At 41.1% G+C, this 18,645-nt stretch overlaps 1 protein-coding gene across 2 annotated transcripts; it reads left to right on the top strand.

Moving 5' to 3' along the window:
- The first annotated feature begins 1,520 nt into the window (after positions 1-1,520).
- Positions 1,521-18,627, top strand: smc4 (structural maintenance of chromosomes 4). 2 transcript variants are annotated; one of them, XM_072392345.1, is made up of 24 exons: positions 1,521-1,697; positions 2,917-3,074; positions 4,090-4,280; positions 4,840-5,031; positions 6,102-6,278; positions 8,225-8,389; positions 8,791-8,918; positions 9,036-9,176; positions 9,626-9,776; positions 11,683-11,847; positions 11,964-12,197; positions 12,290-12,475; positions 12,598-12,759; positions 12,898-13,123; positions 13,251-13,327; positions 13,638-13,790; positions 13,946-14,072; positions 14,260-14,449; positions 15,909-16,053; positions 16,362-16,535; positions 16,840-17,022; positions 17,342-17,574; positions 17,654-17,837; positions 18,381-18,627. In XM_072392345.1, exons 2-24 carry the CDS (start codon positions 2,927-2,929, stop codon positions 18,543-18,545), a joined length of 3,897 nt encoding a protein of 1,298 aa, XP_072248446.1. In that variant the 5' UTR covers positions 1,521-1,697; positions 2,917-2,926; the 3' UTR covers positions 18,546-18,627. The 2 variants fall into 2 exon arrangements, with proteins under 2 accessions (XP_072248446.1, XP_072248447.1); XM_072392346.1 differs by lacking the exons at positions 1,521-1,697; positions 2,917-3,074 and adding an exon at positions 3,121-3,330.
- Positions 18,628-18,645: the final 18 nt, after the last annotated feature.

Raw genomic sequence — 18,645 nt, forward strand, 5'->3', positions numbered from 1 at the left:
GATAGCTATCACAACAACAAATTTCTAAACATGATCATATTTTTTTTTTTACATGCCTAAGGACTACAATACAAATCCTTCAGTTATTTGATTCAGTGGAATTAGAAGACAGAATCAGAAGATCAAATATATCAATATATCACTTTGTTCAAAGTAAATTTGACTCAAATAGCTACAATACTCAGACACTGTTTTTATAAGTACTTTCAATATCAATAAGTTCAGTCAGAGGAGCAAAACCAATAAATAAGTTTTCACTCTTTGTACTGTTGTATTCATAAATTTGACACATATATATAAATATATACATACATGCATACAGACACATGTTTATAGTCTTCGGTAGCCATGGGTTACATTGCATAAGCCAAACAATCATTACACTGCTATATTACCAATTAAAGTAACAATAAAGATGGAAGAAAAGGTTTTGAAGTTGTGTACATATTTGAGCTGGAGAGTAACACGTATGTTGTTATTGAGCAAATTAAACCATGGAAAGGATATGTTTGGGTTCCTTCTGCAACGATGTTTTTAGCCTCATGGTTGCTATGTTGTATCCTAAACGAACAACAACAAAAACAAAGTCAGTTATACAAAGTATTTTATCGCGGATTTACAAATTCATATATAACATTTAAGTCAACCAAATACATAAAGAGAAACTTCGTAAGAGTCCCAAACCGTAAACCTATTAAGTTTACCTAATAAAGGAAGCAAAGCAGTTGTTAGTTTACCCTGGTAGCTTGAACGGTAAATGAAACAAGCGTCTGCAGTTGCCACGGTACCTGTCACTGTTGCTAACGTGAATCCTCAAATGTATCCGTGTCGTGCCTGAAACTTGAATGCTAACGGTCTTCTGATTAGGTCGGGTATCATTCTGCCGTCACTGAGTTTACTGTGAGACAATCAGTAACGTAAACGTGTAATTTGGTATAGATCAACTTGTCAGTAATATACAAAGCAACAATATCCATCATCAGTCAGCATGTTTTACCTCACGTATAAATGCTAACTTTTGGTAGCCATTTAATAGGGTTGAGAAAGAGCTTGGAAAGTGTGTTATCGCGAGAGTTGGCAATCTCGCCCAATTCACTACAGATCTTTCTAAGTATTTGTAAAAACAAATAACATCTAGCGTATAACAGTATCTATTACCATGTATTAAAATCAAAGCACGTTTACACTAATCTCTGATAAAATAAATCTGAAGTTTCCTGAAATATAAACTATACCATAGGGCGGGACTCCTTTCTACTGTAACTAAGCAACCGTTTGAACGTAGATGAAACATTAGATTTTGAACCTTATAATAATCTAACATGAAAGTTAACATTGTATAGGAAAAGTGTTGTGACTGCCTTTATTTTTTGCCCAGTTTTCATTATATAAATTTCGTAGGTGTGGAGTTAGGCGGAGTTGGCTTCGTCCCCTTTTTTGAATTTCGTGTTTTTTTCCCTTGCCCTTTGAACGGTCCATGATGCCTTGCGTCAGTTTGTAACGAATTTGGTTTGACGGCACAGTTTAGGCGCCATTTACAAGATACAGTTTTCGAGTAGGAAAGCAACTCGGAATGACACTGGGCTGAATTTGGTGGATTATATTTTCCGATTTTTGGATTTTCTGACACTTTTTGTGAAATCACAAGTTGGATCAGCAAGTAAGACTTTTGACGGGCTGTGTGTATATTGTGCAAGGTACAGAGTTATTTTAGCGGAGACTATTCACTGGGTTCCGTCTATTTGCTGAAATTCATAGCTTGAGTTCCACACGCAACGTAACGTTAATAACGTGTTAAAGTAAGTTTTAACACAAGCGAAGATAGGAAACGAACAGACCAGTGTTTCATAAATCTTTAAATAGAATGTGTTAGGTCTCTTTTTGGCCAAAAATGATCTCCAGTGCAGCATTTATGGACACTTCGAACAGGAACGTATAACATAATATCTAAGCTATCGTGAATACAGTTAGCTTAACAAAGTTTACCGTTCTAGCACCATGCGCGAGTCAAAGTTAATTCTGTTAGCATATGCTATGGTGCTATATTTGACATTAGATAGTTAACTACTCCAGTTAACAGTATCATTAACAATGGAAAAAAAATAGCGTCGCACGTAACGAAAGCAAGGACGACCAATTATTTTTTGCATATGCGCGACTAAAAGATTAAACCAATGTTGAAGTAGAGTTTCATTAGTCCTTTGACATTGCTTACCCAGCGACTTGGGTTACCCCGTTTATACCACCGCCCCCAACATAAAAGTTGAGAAGACTGAACGTTAATATTACTGTCAGTTTAAGACTTCGACTAGAGTCTGTGTAGCTGCGCTCCCGGTAGTGGTCATGCAATATAGGCAGTGCTAAAGGGTGGATAATTAATCTATTAGCATATTAACTGAACTATGTTTTCCAGTTAGTGACGTTAAGCATATTTTCCTGTTTTCCCATCATTGCTATGGTTAATGACCGTACAGCTATATGAGGTGCTACTCAAACGCCTAATGTAGATGCAGATGGTTACCAAAATTGCTTTAGTCACGGGGTGAGGACAAACTTTGTACTGATATTTGCATTTAATGTTAAAATAACATCTGGTTCCCCACAACCGTAACGGAGATCATTTGAACTGGTTCAGGTTAAGTCTGCTTAATAAATTAAGAATATTCAGGTCTCAAAATCAAACGCGTTTACTTTGTTTTAAACAACTATGTTAGCATATGAGGGGGGTGGGGGGGAGAAAAAAAATACCGATTAGGAGTTAGATGGGCGGCAGTGAGATTTGACTGTGGTAATGATAAAAGCCTGATAGAGTAGCTGCGTGTGACCGACTAGAAGTGGACTTGAGAGATTGACAGGCACAAAAAGCACTCATGGATATTCCTTTTTTACATTTTTTTTAACCAATGACTCCTTCAGATTTCAAATCATGCCATCTAAAACTACAAAGAGCTCAACTGCCTCCGCCAAGCCAAGAGTGAAGGGGTCGCAGCCTCGGGATGACTCCGAGGACGAGCTGGATGTACCCCCTCAAGAAACCAACTCCAATGGCCAAGAGGAGGCACCGCCGACAACTGGCAAGTAACAAAGGGTGTTTTGGTGTCTGTGAATCTAAATAAGTTGTTCACTCAATGGCTTTGCGTGTATTGCTGCACTGGTAGAGGCCATTTGGCACAGCTTTAAAGCTTTTTTTTTCTTGCTTAAATCCGAACACGTAGTTACAATGGCTGATAGTTTTTTTTTTTCTGGAGTGCCAGTCATCAATAAAATCATTTTTGGGATGATTTTGATACCGTCGAAGGTACTTCTTCGCCGATCCTGTCGGCAAACAAGGTAATTTATTTCGTATAATGACCAGTTTTGTGATTTGGATCAAAACGGTATATGACTTAATGCTTATAACTTGATATTAAATCATTTGCATGCTACTTCTGAGAAGCCCATAGGCAACGGTAGATGTTTGTAGTCATTTGGATATGTTGAAACGCTTCACTGGGTGTCCGGCTGCTAGAATTTGATGTAGAAACATCGACTCTCCTTTGCTTGTTTATGCTTATGTGAGCACAATGGATTTTGAACAGGTCGTTGTGGCTTGGTGTGATGGCAACGTAGTCCTTTTAACGTTATACATCATTACCACAAAACAAGATTTTGCTCGTGTGTGTGTTTTGGTTGCAGTTAAGCATGAGTAAAAATGTGACGCTGGTGATAGCGATGTACACTTTAGTTATTTATCATCGACGTAGTGACTGTGGCGCATCTACTCTCGCGTATCGACGCTTCTCGTGGAGAGCGTTTGTGTAATAATGTGGGTTCGTTCAAACGCTACCATGGTCTTTCTTTTTTGTTGTGCCCCCCCTCTCCTCTCTTTGGTTTGCTCTTGTTTATAGAACAAAGGAAAATAGCGCCTGACAACTTTCTCTGGAGTCGTTGTTTGACTGTGACTTGCTGCCTGTGTTTTGTTTGTTTGTTTTTCTTTTTGTGTGCGTGTGTGTGTGTGTGTGTGCTCCTCCACCCCTCCCCCATGCACCACTGTCCCCCACCTGAAACGACTCGCACAGAAGAGTAAAAGTTGTACTTTTTGTGCCACAGATTCGTCTCAGGGGGAAGCTGCCGAGGCGGTTGATAATCGAAGTTTGGAGGAGATTCTCGGTAGCATCCCTCCACCCCCGCCCCCAGCAATGACCAATGAACCGGGCGCTCCTCGCCTGATGATCACACATTTAGTTAATCGCAACTTTAAATCGTACGCAGGCGAGCAGATTCTGGGGCCTTTTCACAAGGTACGACCTAACAGGTTTAAATTTATTCTCTAGCTTGGAAATACTTGATAAATGTGCTGTGCTAAGACCAGGTTTACCACCACTGGCAGTTGTGTCTTAACCTTATTTTATTTGTCTAAATTTTCCACATCATCTAATTGCATATATGTTATCTTCTGTAGAGGAAAACGTAAACAATTATCAGGGGAAAAAATCATGGAGCTACATTAAAGCATTTGTTCAATTAAGAAAAAAAGAATCAAAGTGGAAAAAGTCATAATCCTCCATTTTGATTTGGTGAGTGTATTTCACAAGCAGTGGTGATGAGGTGGTGTAGACACATTTCCCTTGAATTATGACTTTCTGTAAGCCTTTATCTTTTGACATTTTTCTGAAAGTATATTTTTTATATATTAAATCTTAACTACACTCACACAGAATACATTCACTGTTCTCACTGTGTAGAAATGCTATCACAAACTTTTAAAGGATTAGAACATTTACTGTGTCTGTTTGCAGATGTTGTTTGGCTTCATATAATTGATTTCTGTATTTTTGTGTGCTCTTACCTTCCTCTCAGCGCTTTTCCTGCATCATTGGACCAAATGGAAGTGGGAAGTCCAATGTGATAGATTCAATGCTCTTTGTGTTTGGATACAGAGCTCAAAAGATCAGATCGAAAAAGCTCTCAGTGCTGATTCACAGCTCTGATAAACACAAAGATGTGCAAAGCTGTACTGTGGAGGTGCATTTTCAAAAGATTATTGATAAGGTACATATATATGTGTGTGTGTGTGTTTACTTATCTGTAGCACAAATACAAACTACACTCACTTTGAATGAATCAATAAGCAGTCCAAACTGAGAGGCATGAAGTGAAATATTTTTCTGTGGGCAGAAGTTATTGCAGAATTTTAGACATATTATTTCCTCAATCCTCATTTACAATATTGCAACTCATTTATCGCATCGGTGACTGAACACAGACTCAGATCAGTCTTGAAAGTTGCAGCTCACTCCCACACATGTAACAGTCACTTAATATTGTGCTAGAAGCGATCCCTCGATTTTTAATTATTTTTTAAAAAATTACCGTGTTGTGATTGGATTCCACTTTGACTGTAAAGTAAAAAAAAAAGAAAGGGGGAGACAGTAGGTGTTTCTATGAGGAGAAAAAAATTAGTCAGATGCATTAAATGACAAATTACAAGTGGGATAAGCCCACCTGTATATTTAATTATTATATTTTCAATCTGCCACAGGGGGGGTGAGTAAGTTTTGCCCTGCCTGCTGATGAAGCTGCTCTGTTTGCTTCATCAGAGTGATGTAAATTAAAATGAATCAGTCGAACCTCCTGCACGGTGCTGTGTCGTCTGTCAGCTGTACAAGCGGATGTTTTTCAAACCTAAAAATATTTTTTTCAGAGGTGGTGTACTCAGCTCTGACTGATGGAATTGTTTCTAAAAGTAAAACATTTTTTAGGTAGATTGCCTGCCCTTTTTTATACATTGTATTTGTGATCTTAACACCTTCTATAAAATTCTGTAAATTTGATAGAATACACTCCTGACAGCCACAGTATCATGTTTTTTAAAACCATGGCTGGCCCAGTGCTGTGGTGTGCTTTTTAAACAAGTCTCGTTCTTAATTGTTTTTCATGTGGTGTGTGTTTTTTATTTTTTTTTAAAAATGATTATTATTTTGTTGTTTGTTTTTTGTTTTTCCCTTAAAGCACACTCAGTGGGTTTGTCAGCACTGTGAATATAAAAGTTTGATGTGTGGAGCTGTTTCAGTCTCTCCTGAATTGCTCTGTGTCTTCTGCCCCTCCCCCCTCTGAGTCAGGAAGGAGATGACTACGAAGTCATCCCCAGCAGCAAGTTCTATGTTTCCAGGACTGCCAACAAAGACAATTCCTCAGCTTACTATATCAATGGCAAGAAAGCCACATTCAAAGAAGTGGGGGCTTTGCTCCGAAGCCATGGCATTGACCTAGACCACAACCGATTTCTGATCTTGCAGGTAATTGTCCTTTCTTTTTCTGTAATTTTCTCTTCCACTTCTGCCATTTCTGACGCTGCCTTTTTTGTTTTTAATTCCCCCCTGGGACCATCCCATTCTGTCAGAGATTTCCTGCTTATCGTTTTCTGCCCATTTCCTATTCCTTTTTGAGTTAAAACGTTTCATGTACCTACCGGCCATGCCTTTCTATGGGAAATAACCTGTTGCACTGGACTTGGAAAGGAGAGGGTGTGCTCTCTGACAGCCCTTAGATTGCTATAGCAGCGCATCATGGTTTGAAACAATGTGGAAAAGGTGCGAACCATTATTTGCTGCTTTAGAATTTTAAGGAAAAGCTGCAGTTTTTACCACACACCGACCTGCATGCGAGTAGCTGAGCTACTCCCTCAGATTTTGTAGTGGGGAAATCTTTGATAATGACCCACTAGTGGGGACAGGTTGAGTCTCCCTTCCCCTCCCTCTGCCATGTACCTGCCACGCTTTAGCAGCACGTAAATATTGGCGTGTGAGAATAAACCCCAACCCCAATATTGGCAGTGCTGCTTCAGTGTGGCCGGATCAAACACCCTCCATTACCATGGCTTCAATATTGCTTTGACTTTTTGTTTATTTATTTATTATGTATTTATTTATTTGCCTTCAATGTGAATTTTCCGCATTCTGAATGCTTAAAAATGATTTTTGCTGTTAGATTTTTTAAAATAATTTTTTCCCCACATTGTGTTGTGTTGCACTGAGTTTGAACCAGGTCACACTCTACCACCCCTGCTGAGTGTATCACATCTGATCTGCCCACTTTTACTGATTAACTCCAGCCATATGGGCGTGACTGGTGTCAGACGGGAATAAAATAGCAGATTAAATTTTTACGACCCCTGTTTTGACATTTTTTTAAATTTTTTATTCCGTGAATATTTTGTGGGTTTCAGATAAACACTTGTGTCCTGTTTGACTCTTCTACATTTCTGTGTGTTCATGTCCATTTTCACTCGTCCTGGGTGTCCCAGGCTTTGAAACTGCTGAATGACTATGGGAAGAGGTTTGAGCTTGTTCTCCAAGGTCACTTTTCCAGGCCTTTGGCAAAGGGGAAGTGTCTATTTTGTGCACTGGTCAGAGCAGAGGATGACGTGGGACCCCCCTCCACCCCACCCCCTTCTTTTAAAGTCTTATTTTGGCTAGTTAAATATAAAAGGGATATACAAATAGGCCTCTCCATATAAATTAAACCTTATTTAAGATCTACTTTGTTTTTAGCTATGGAATAATATATTTATTTAATTTTTTTTTACCTTGCAGTGTTGTTGCTCATTTCCAGCTTATTTTAGGTGAACAAATAAAAATGAACACATGTTCAGAGAAATACAAATAAGCTGGAAAGCTCCCCTTCATTAGTACACTTGCATAGTATTGGGTAATTGTATAGTTGAAAGAAGTGAAAAGGTTTCAATGTAGAAACAAACTTTGTTTTTAAAACATTTAGAATCTGGTGATTACATTTTTTTATTTATTTAACATGTGGGGAATAAAGGTGATGGAGCAGTGAGATGGTGTGCTGTGTGTTGTGAGTGAGGCGTGTTTCAGATAATGAGCACATTATTATTATTAGTTCTTTATTTTTATTAAATTTGAAAAAAGAAAAAAATCCTCCCACTTTGTTCTTAGTTTTACTGAGTGGAAAAAATCTCCTTCTCAGAGGGAAAACTCCCAGAACAAGTGTCTGTGTGTCGCGGTTTAGTTGGATTCACATGTCAGAGGTGTGACTGTTGTTGGTTGCCTATCTTAAAAGTTCAAAGGTGTGTTTGTTGTATTTTATTTTATTTTATTTATCTTTTTTTAATTATTTTATTTTTTTATTAAATCAGTTTGGTTACACCAAAGCCTAATTGTCTGTTAATGTTTCCACTCTGGGAATCTTTTGCCAACATGCTCTCTTGGACTGTATCCAGGGTGAGGTGGAGCAGATTGCCATGATGAAGCCTAAAGGTCAGACGGAGCACGACGAGGGGATGCTGGAGTACCTCGAAGACATCATAGGTTCTTGTCGTCTCAAGGAGCCAATCCAAACCTTGGCTCGCCGCATCGAGCTGCTCAATGAGCAGCGAGGAGAGAAGGTGACGGCGTTTTTCACACTATCTGCTCAGACTAACCGGCTTTCCTTCCCGTGTCTTAGTTTGTTGTGCATTTATATGGCTGTTTGAGGAGGGGTTGTTTGTTTGTGCATATTTTTGTGTGTTTTTTAGCCACTTGGCTGGACCATCTGCTCTGTTTATACAGTAGCTTTCAAAAGTTTGGACACACCATCCCGCTCTTTTAAAATGAGTCTTAATTCATGGATTTCCATATAAATCTTTACATTCAGTTACTCCTGGAGATTGCTTTGTTCATGCATTTGTCTCTTCACCCTCTATTTATTTTTCTTTTCTTTTCACCCTATATTTTATTTTGTTTGATCGCACCATGAAGGAAACTTGGACAGCTGATATTAAATACCATAATATTTTCACTGTCCTAGCTAAACCGAGTAAAGCTAGTGGAAAAGGAAAAGAATGCTTTGGAGGGAGAAAAGAACAAAGCTGTGGAGTTCCTCACTCTGGAGAACGATATCTTCAAACACAAGAGTCGGCTCTATCAGTATTATGTGTGAGTAGCACCTCTCAGTCCTTCACGTGAAAAATGAAACGACACAATCTGAAGCGCGTCAGGTGCCAAACCTCGAGTTCTTTTCTTTTTCTTCACCTGATTTCTCTTCATCGTTAGTCACGACCTACAGAAACGTGTGGTGGATAAAGAGCAGGAAAAGCAGACGATCTTGGAGGAAAACAAGGAACTCGCTGAAAAAAATGCAAAGATATCACAGGAGATGGAGAAAATGAACGGAGAGCTAAAAAATGTAGAGGGGTAAGAAATCCACCTTTTTGTTAATGTAACATTCTTAATTAATTCAGTAATTTTTTGGCTGTTGTCTAAACGTTGTTGTTTGGAGGGAAAAATTCAGCTGTGAAAATAAGTAAAATGATTTAAATTAGTTCCGCATCTGGTTGCAATGATTTTTTGTTTTTCCTACCTCAGAAAATGTCTAAACGTCACATTAGATGTGTTGGTTTTATCATTTTTCAGCTTTGATAACCACAAATCAAATTTTAGAAGTGAGAAAAGACTGAAATTAAACTTAACTGAGCTTTAACATAAGGATTTGCCCCTTTTATACAAATTGAGCTTGTAATTCTTCATCTCTATATTGTTTTGTTTATTTTGTTCCGATTCTCGTACTTTATGTAGCGTTTCAGAGACGTTTTTGAGAAGATTGACTTGAATTCATCTGGTGAAATTGCTTTTTCCTCCACCAGGAAACAAAATAAGATCAACAAGTACATTGAGACCCAGAAGGAGAAGTTCACCCAGCTGGACCTGCAGGATGTTGAAGTGCGTGAGAAGATTAAACACTCTAAGAGCAAGAACAAGGCTTTGCAGAAGCAGCTGGAAAAGGACCAGAAAAAGGTGTGTTGGCCTTTAGGTTGCTGTTACACACAGGTCAATGACTTCATTTAACATAGTTTTGCTGTTTGCTTCTCTGCAGCAGATAACTTGTGTCACTCTGACATTATCATTGAGAGCAGAATGTTCAAAGCACATAATCTGTCAGTGAGTAATTTTCTTCTTTTTTTTATAAATTCAGAGCACACATCCATGTGCATATAAAACACTAAGACACCCTGGCCTTGGTGTTTATCTTGGTTATGTGGAGGAAAAATTTAAAAAAAATTCTGTTGTTTATATAAAACATCAGAGGTACTATCTGCCTGCTTAAATGTGATTAAATGGCAAATTAAATGTTAAAATATGGCATAAACAGCATGTTTTACTTTCTGGTATCTGTCTCTTCTCTTATGTTTAATTTGCAATTTTCCTTTTTCTCCCTTTAATCCTTCATCACTTCACAAGGTTTTCAAACTGTAAACTGAGCCTTAAAAAGTGTGGGGGGGGGGACACTTGTGCTGTTTACATTGTTTTAATTACATGGGTTGTTGGCCTCAGTAATCGTGGATTCTGCTCTATAAAAGGCTAAAGAATTAAAGGAATAACGTGTCTTTATTTTTCATTTGTGAAAATTTCAAAACCCTTTAATACAAAGTTGTGTTGTTTAAATGAGCAGTTTTAAGAGGAAAGCCTGCCTGCAAAATAGTTTCGGAAGGCTGCAGGTGACATTTTTCTTCAGATCATCACCACACAAAGAAAATATGTGACAGTGACATTTCCTGTCTGCGTAGAACATTTAGTTAATATTACTATTGACCAATATTGATCTGACTTGATTCCCTCTGTTACTGAAAAATGATAATGTGTCAACAAATTAATTAATTTTTTTTAAATATATATATATATTTCTATGTTCTTTTTTGTGGAAGGTAAGGTGCTGTATATCTTCTAAATGAACTGACATTATTCCCAGAATGAAATAAAGCTCAGTGTTGGTGTGTAAATCAACTTTTATAGCAGGAAGGTCCATCAGTCCTAAACCAGCCACTAGGGGGCTGTCAAGTAACGCACAAGTCCACTGTAGGAATTGTTACGTTTGCCGAGGAAGTCTCTTTTTTTTTTTTTCTTCCTTTTTTTTTTTTTGTTAGACTAACCGCTCTGTATCGCACACACTTATCGACAAACTGTCTCAGTCAAACCAAGAGCTCTCTGTAACTATAGGGATATCTTCTGATTTCACTCACACTCTAAAACACTATCTGCTCCACCTACAATGGCTGCGCTCTGGAAACATCTTGGTCAGAGGGGGAGCTGGGCAGAGGCAGTCAGACCTCTGGGGAGCAGTGTTCTGCTGTGTGGTAGTCAACTATGGCCTGGCTTGTGTAACACTCCCAGCAGCCACATTCACATTCACCCGCAGTTAACCCTACAAAACATAGACTACACACACACACACACCAATTCTTGCCTTGTTTCAGCCCTGCCAAGCAGCAAACTGTTGTGCCAGTCTTAACCAGGCTTGCTCAGAACTGAATGTGTGTTTATAGTTTATTACATTTGTGTGTTTGGCCTGCTTTGGAATGCACGGCCCAGCAACTGTCAGTGGCAACAAACTTATTTTACACATTTATACACCTCTTGTCTCCTCATCTCTTTCTCTTATCAAAATCTCTATTAATCTGATTTAACCCCATAAGATTTCAGGTGCTCTGTATGCCTGGGGACACAGATATAGTATATTATACAACTATACAGGTCGAATCAGGTCTTAATGGTTTCAGAAGTTAGGGGATTTTGCACCACGGTTGTTAGGACTGTGTATTAATGAGCTGTGTTTTCAAGTTGAGCAAAGACGACTGTCACCTGTTGTTCAGAATCCACGGTTGGACACGTTTTCAAGTGTTCTCCTCTCTGGCTCATTTTTCAGTTAGAGGAAGTGCGCGGTATACCAGCCAGCAGTGAAAAGGCCATCTCTGAGGCAACAGCTAGCAAGGAAGACCTGGAGAAACAGAAGGTGAAAGAAGAGGAAAAACTCAAGGAAGTGATGGAGAGTCTGAAGGAAGAGACCAGTGGTTTGCAGCAGGATAAAGAGGTCGGTTTGTGCTTTGTGACTGATTTAACTGTATCGAGCACACTTTTTGCTATTGTTTCTGTTAAATCAAGTCTCAAGTTGTTCTCCCATAATCTTTCTCCACTTGCACCCTCCAGAAAAAAGAGAAGGAGCTCATGGAACTCAGCAAGGCCGTAAATGAGACCCGTTCTCGTATGGACCTCGCTCAGTCAGAGCTTGACATTTACTTGAGCCGCCACAAAACGGCCGTGACGCAGCTCAACACGGCCAAACAGACGCTTCAGACAACGTCGGACACTCTGCAGGAGCGCCGTGCTGCCATCAAAGACCTGGAAGTTCAAATACCCCAGAAAGAGCAGCAGCTCAAGAAGGTAAAAAAACAAACGTCAACTTTGTTGATGGTGCTGATGGTGTCAGTTGTTAGTTTCTGCTTTAACTGCTCTTCTTCGTTTTTATTTTGCAGGACCAGGGAGAGCTAGAGCAACTGATGAAGATGGATAATGAGGCGAGGGAAGTGGTGAGGGAATTGAGGCAGAAAGTAGATGAAGCCAAGAGCTCTCTCTCTTCCAATCGCAGTCGAGGAAAAGTCCTGGATGCCCTAATGCAGATGAAAAAGAGTGGCAGAATTCCTGGCATATATGGCAGATTGGTAAAAAGACTACACTGTTTATTGTTTATTCCACTTAAATGAATTGGATTTATCTTTAAAGCATTATTTGTCCATTATTAGTCTACAGTTGCTGCGTTATTAAGGCATTTCTGTGCTCGTAGGGAGACCTTGGAGCCATAGATGAGAAGTATGATGTGGCCATTTCCTCTTGTTGTGGTGCTCTGGACAACATTGTGGTGAATACCATTGACACAGCTCAGAAATGTGTCACATTCCTCAAAGAGCAGAACATCGGAGTTGCCACTTTCATCGGACTCGACAAGGTAAAGACGATGGCTTGTGAGAACCTCCGTCGAGAGGGTGTGAAGTGATGATCTTTGTAGTTTAAAATATTTCAAATAAACTGTCTACTTATCTTGCTGCTCCCGCTCATTCCTCCTCACTGACTTTTCTTCTCTCAGATGAAGGTGTGGGAGAGGAGCATGGCTCCCATCCGCACTCCAGAAGACAGCCCTCGCCTCTTTGACATGGTACGAGTGAACGACGAGAGCGTGCGTCCAGCTTTCTACTTTGCCCTGAGGGACACCTTAGTGGCCAAAGACATGGAGCAGGCCACAAGGATGGCGTTCCAGAAAGAGAAGCGCTGGAGAGTGGTCACCCTGAAGGGACAGATCATTGAGATGGCCGGTTGGTGACTTCCCTGTTCTTTCAGAGCTGCCTGTTGCTTTTCCTCAGTCTCTGATCGGTAAAGGTTGCTGTTTTTTTGCTTTGTCCTTACCGTCGTTATTGATGTGGTCCGACGTGTATTTCACAGGAACTATGACTGGAGGAGGACGAGTATTGAAAGGAAGAATGGGCTCTTCTATTGGCACTGAAGTCTCACAGGTGGAGGTAAGTTCAAAATACATAAATCAGTGTTGGCGTTCATTAGACCTCCTTAAAAAAAAAAAAAAGGCCAAACTTACCCAAAGCAAGGCTGAGCTATATTTAGGTAAATTATGTGTAACGTGTGCGGATTTAGAATTACAAGAAACAAACTGTAACACATTAGTACATAACTTTTAGTATCATAAAGCCCTTTATTTTAAAAAGTTGTTGCTTTGTGCACATTTTCTCTAAGTCTTGACGCCACATAAGTAAGTTCATCACAAGTCGTACACAAAACGTGATTCCATTGTGGGTTTTTGTCTTTTCTCTGCAGCTTGACCGCATGGAGAGCAAGCTGAATGAGAAAGTGTCAAAGCTGCAGGGCTGCCAAGAGAGAAACCTGCAGCTAGAGGAGAATATCCAGTGCCTTCAGCCCCAGCTCCGAGAAATGAAGAACACGCTGGAAAAATACACCAAGAGCATGACTGTACAGCATTTTCATTCACTGCGTTTCTGTCTCACTCCTTTAACCTCAGAATGATAACGTGCTACTGCACAACCATGAAATATCAGTTACAACTGATGAACTAACTTTTGCTGCTTATAAGTCAGTGTGGCTGAGTGTTTTCCTCCCTCCCTCAGAGTCTAGCTGACCAGGAGACTCACTTGAAAATTCAGATGAAGGAGCTTGAAGCCAATGTGGTGGCAGCTGCCCCAGACAAGGCCAAACAGAAGCCGATGGAGAAGAGCCTGGAGGCCTTCAAAAAAGGTACACACTTCTGTTAACTGTTGTTAATTGAATTCTAAGTTAATATCTCAAAGGCTTCGAGTCAGGTTGTTGTTACGAATTCTAATATCTGAGTGATTTTATACATTAGACTTGAGATTTAATCTCTGCTAATGTACATCATCATAAATAAATCGTCTTATTCCTTCACTCTGCGTTTTGTCAATAGACTACGAGTCAGCATCCAGTAAGGCGGGGAAGGTGGAAAATGAGGTAAAAAGGCTCCACAACCTGATTGTAGACATCAACAGTCACAAACTAAAGGCTCAGCAGGACAAGCTCGACAAGATCAACAAGGAGCTCGATGACTGCTCCTCCATCATAACCAAAGCCAGAGTGGCCATAAAGACAGCTGATCGGTAAGGAAATGACTCTGATCAAACATGCATTTGTTTCTTTAGGGTGACACCTTCTGCTGGAGCTTGAGGTGTAAGATGGTAGCTTTTGTGTTGGATTTTAGAGCTGCTGTACATAAAAGTGGAAGTCAATCGCTGTGCTGTGACTTCAGAAACATTTACATTTAAAAGGATTTTTTTAGAGAATCTTGAAAGTGGCCAAATGTCTTGTTGGCAGCTCCTTTTACTTTCCTCCACTCAGTGAACAGGCGGTGGTGAATGCAGCTTCCGCACCCGTGTCGGGGATATTGTGATAAAGTCACTAAGATGGCAGCTCTGACTTGGCATGGTACAAGCAGCGAAACGTTTGCTTGAAGAGGAGGGAGCGACACTAAAAAAAAAGAGAGAGAGAGAGAGAGGTTACTGGAACATGGAGTAAATTCCTCTTCAGTTTTTCTTGTTGCTTTCTTTAGTGGTGATTAAAATAGGCCCTTAGTCTGTGGTATGTGTTACTGGAAGTCTAACAATAAGCATGTTAACGTGACACAAATTATTTTTAGTGGGACCAAATCTAACGTTTGAAAATGCATGTAAACATTGACCAAAATCCTCCAGAATTGAGCTTGTGTGCAGGGGCCGACGCCCAGGTAACGCGCCCGAATCGCCCCTGCATGCAAGCGCTCGACTTCACCCCAAGGCAGAATGCCTGGAGCGGTTTCTCACACAGTCCACAGTGTCGTGGTGACAAACTTCACTCAGTAATTGATTCCGCTGCCATGTGTGTAAACTGGTACAGGGACCGCGGTCTAATTAAACGGCCGAGTAGAGCTGTAACCGTAGCTCAAGTCAACTGTGCGTGTAACCGTTCAGGGTGACTTTATAGGCTGGAAAGCTTCACAGTCCGTCTCAACACGAGTGGCTGCATGTGATGTGGTTTGTTTGGTTAAACTGGCCAATCGCCAATACACTGCAGCTTATCAGCAGCAACACTGAAACATCTCCGAAAGCTGAAATGAAGGAGCCCACCTCCAGTGTTCCAGCTTTCTGGGTCAAAACATGAGCTCTGTGCTGGATAACTTCACAGATGTGCCATATTCAGGCGACTGATGGTCTCACTGCAGCAGTGAAGAGATTACCGTTAAGCGCCTGTGATAATGAGACCAAGTGTTGTGTCCAACGTCTCAACGCGGTTACCGAAGTACGTGCTTGTGTACTTTTATGCTCCGAGTCTGTTTTATTTCACTACAGTTAGCGTATCGACCCGCCAAAGTGCAGCTGACGGACAGCCCAGCTGACATGCTGCTCGCATGACGGTTACCTTACTGTGCAGGCGGGGTCAGCTGGGAAGTGTTCAGTGCTGTGAAAGCGTTTGACTCACTGAGTCGAAGTGACTCGTGACGATTTGTTCGCAGGCCTCCATGTGACGTTTTTTATAGCCACGACTACTCTGAAGCTGATGAGTTTTCTTCTGTTTCCTCTGCAGCAACCTGAAAAAGTGTGAAGAGAGCGTAGCGCGTGTGCAGAGCGAGCTGGAGGAGAACGAGCAGCGGATGGCCGAGCTCACCCAACATCTGAAGAAGCTGGAGGATGAGGCTGGAGAGATCATGAAAGCCTGTCAGGAGGCAGAGGTGTGGGCGCTTGTTGTTCGCTTTATTCAGTATTCAGCCGTGGTTTCCTGCTCCCAGGCAACATTGTTGACAGCAGTGGATGGTCTTCTAGCAGTAGTTAAAAGATGAGGCTATGTTTCCTGTATTGTAACCTCTGGTATTCTTGCCCTGCTTTGCACCCTCTTAGAAAAAAAGTTAAATATCTATAGAATTTCTTTGTATGTCAAAATTGATATTTCCTTTTATTTTTCGCTACGGTGTGATGTACTGTGAGTCTGAATGAATTTTAACTGGGCGGATGTGTGACTGATGCATTTCTCGGCCTCCAGGCTGCGCTGCCTGAGGTCCAGGAGCAGTATCAAGCAGTGTCTAAGGAGATAAAGGCCCTGCAGCAGCAGGAGCACGCTCTGCAGGAACGGTCCCTCAACGTGCGGCTGTCCGTTGAGCAGCTGGACGCCACCATCACGAAACACAACGGCAAGATCAAATACTGGCAGGAGGAGGTGAGGGAAGAAGCACCTTTTAGTTGGTTCAAATTAGGGTTTATTCTTGTAATATTGAAATCTGTTTGGAATGATATGCTGAGCAAACTAATTATAGGCCTGCAGACATGAACAGCCCAGTGCGGTTAACTCAAACACTCCCTGAGCTTCGTTATTTCTACGTTTCAAGTACAACTGTTTTGGATTTCTCCGGCTTTCTTTTTCTATTAGTTTATATATGAAAGGGTCCATCAGTCTGCGCTGATGAGAAAGCAGCGTACTGTTTTCACTTTGAATGAGAATTGTTGTTGTTTCTGTGCTTCAGGCCACAAAACTGCGCCTTCACACGATCGACGGCCAGCCAGCAGAGGAGCTTCCTGTGCTGACTCCTGCTGAACTCAAAGCCATCTCAGACCCAGACATCATTGTGAACAAGATGAGCACATTAGAGATCCAGTGTGGTCAGTTGAAACCCAACCTCGGAGCCATCGCCGAGTACAAGAAGAAGGTTTGTTTGTCTTAGTCTAAACTCAGCATTGTTTGGATGCTGTCTTTTAGCTCAGAGTCACAGTTTCAGGATTAGAACACGCAGAAATCATCATTGTATGGGTTATTGTAACATTTAGGGTGTCATCACACTATCAGACGAGTGGAGATGTTGGAGCTAAAGGACGATTAACACTGATCTCTATGTACTGAAAGAGATGGACCATTAAGTACAACATGAAAAAAAAAAAGAATACATGAAACATTATAACCTCGCTGAGTATGTTCAGTTTAAAAAGTCCTGTTATGTCATGATAATGTCATTTTGTGTGTGTGTTCAGGAGGAGCTGTACCTGCAGAGAGTTGCCCAGCTGGACGAGATCACTACAGAGAGGGACAGATTCAAACGGGGCTACGAGGACCTGCGCAAACAGCGGCTCAATGAGTTCATGACCAGCTTCAACATGATCACAAACAAGCTGAAGGAAAACTACCAGATGCTCACACTGGGTGGAGATGCAGAGCTGGAGCTCGTGGACAGTTTGGACCCCTTCTCTGAAGGCATCATGTTCAGGTGAGGGACGAGAGAACCAGCCCCTGCTGGTTGAGCCGAACTGTTCGCAGATCAAACTTTAACTTTGTTCTGTTTTTAGTGTTCGTCCACCAAAGAAAAGCTGGAAAAAGATCTTCAACCTGTCAGGAGGAGAAAAGACCCTCAGCTCGCTGGCTCTGGTGTTCGCTCTGCACCACTTTAAACCCACGCCGCTCTACTTTATGGACGAGATAGACGCTGCTCTTGATTTCAAGAACGTCTCCATCGTGGCCTGTTACATATATGTGAGTATGGGCCTGTGTCTGTATGTGTTGAGATGTTACTGACAGATGATCGGCAGGCGCTTTGGGAGTTCAAACGGCACCAAAAGTTCTCTTTACATAACAAAACTATTTTTCCTGGACACATTTTGAGGGAAGAAGTCTAGAAGCTTGGCAAGACTTTCCAGAGGAGGCCTGTCTGTGCTAAACACTCCTCAGTTTGCTTTAATTGGCCTAAACTTTAACTTGAACCAAGTCAGGGGCAAACAACTTTGTGCCCTGAAATGTGAACTAGTGCTCCCAGAATGCAGTTTGGTACTTTTCAAAGACTATAAAGAAAAACGATGGTGATGGATCCTGTGTACACAGGCCACTAAAGTTCGAGGTTTCCATCCTGAATCATGTAATAATAGAAAGATGTGAAGCATCCTTATTTTCATTAGACGTGGATCAAAAAAGCTCCGCCTTCAACTGTTGGCTGAGCTTTGTTGGGCAGCGGCGTGCTAATACTCCGCAGGGAATCAAATCTATGCAGACGAGTCACGTTTTTCCTTCATTTCTGCGCAGGAGCAAACGAGGAACGCTCAGTTTATCATCATCTCCCTGAGGAACAACATGTTCGAGATCGCCGATCGTCTCATCGGCATCTACAAAACGCACAACACAACCAAGAGCGTGGGAATCAACCCCAAGACGATCGTCTTCAAAGAGCACGACGCCATCACCGCTTGAACCTTAAAATAGTCTTTACCTCTTCCTCTCGCATCTAATGTACATATTTTTTTAAACGTCTCTGAAATGCTGCTATTCTGATCTGAACCAATAAAAGTCT

The sequence above is a fragment of the Leuresthes tenuis genome, unplaced genomic scaffold, assembly GCF_036924035.1.
Source record: "Leuresthes tenuis unplaced genomic scaffold, fLeuTen1.0.hap1 SCAF_9, whole genome shotgun sequence".
NCBI classification, from domain to species: domain Eukaryota; kingdom Metazoa; phylum Chordata; class Actinopteri; order Atheriniformes; family Atherinopsidae; genus Leuresthes; species Leuresthes tenuis.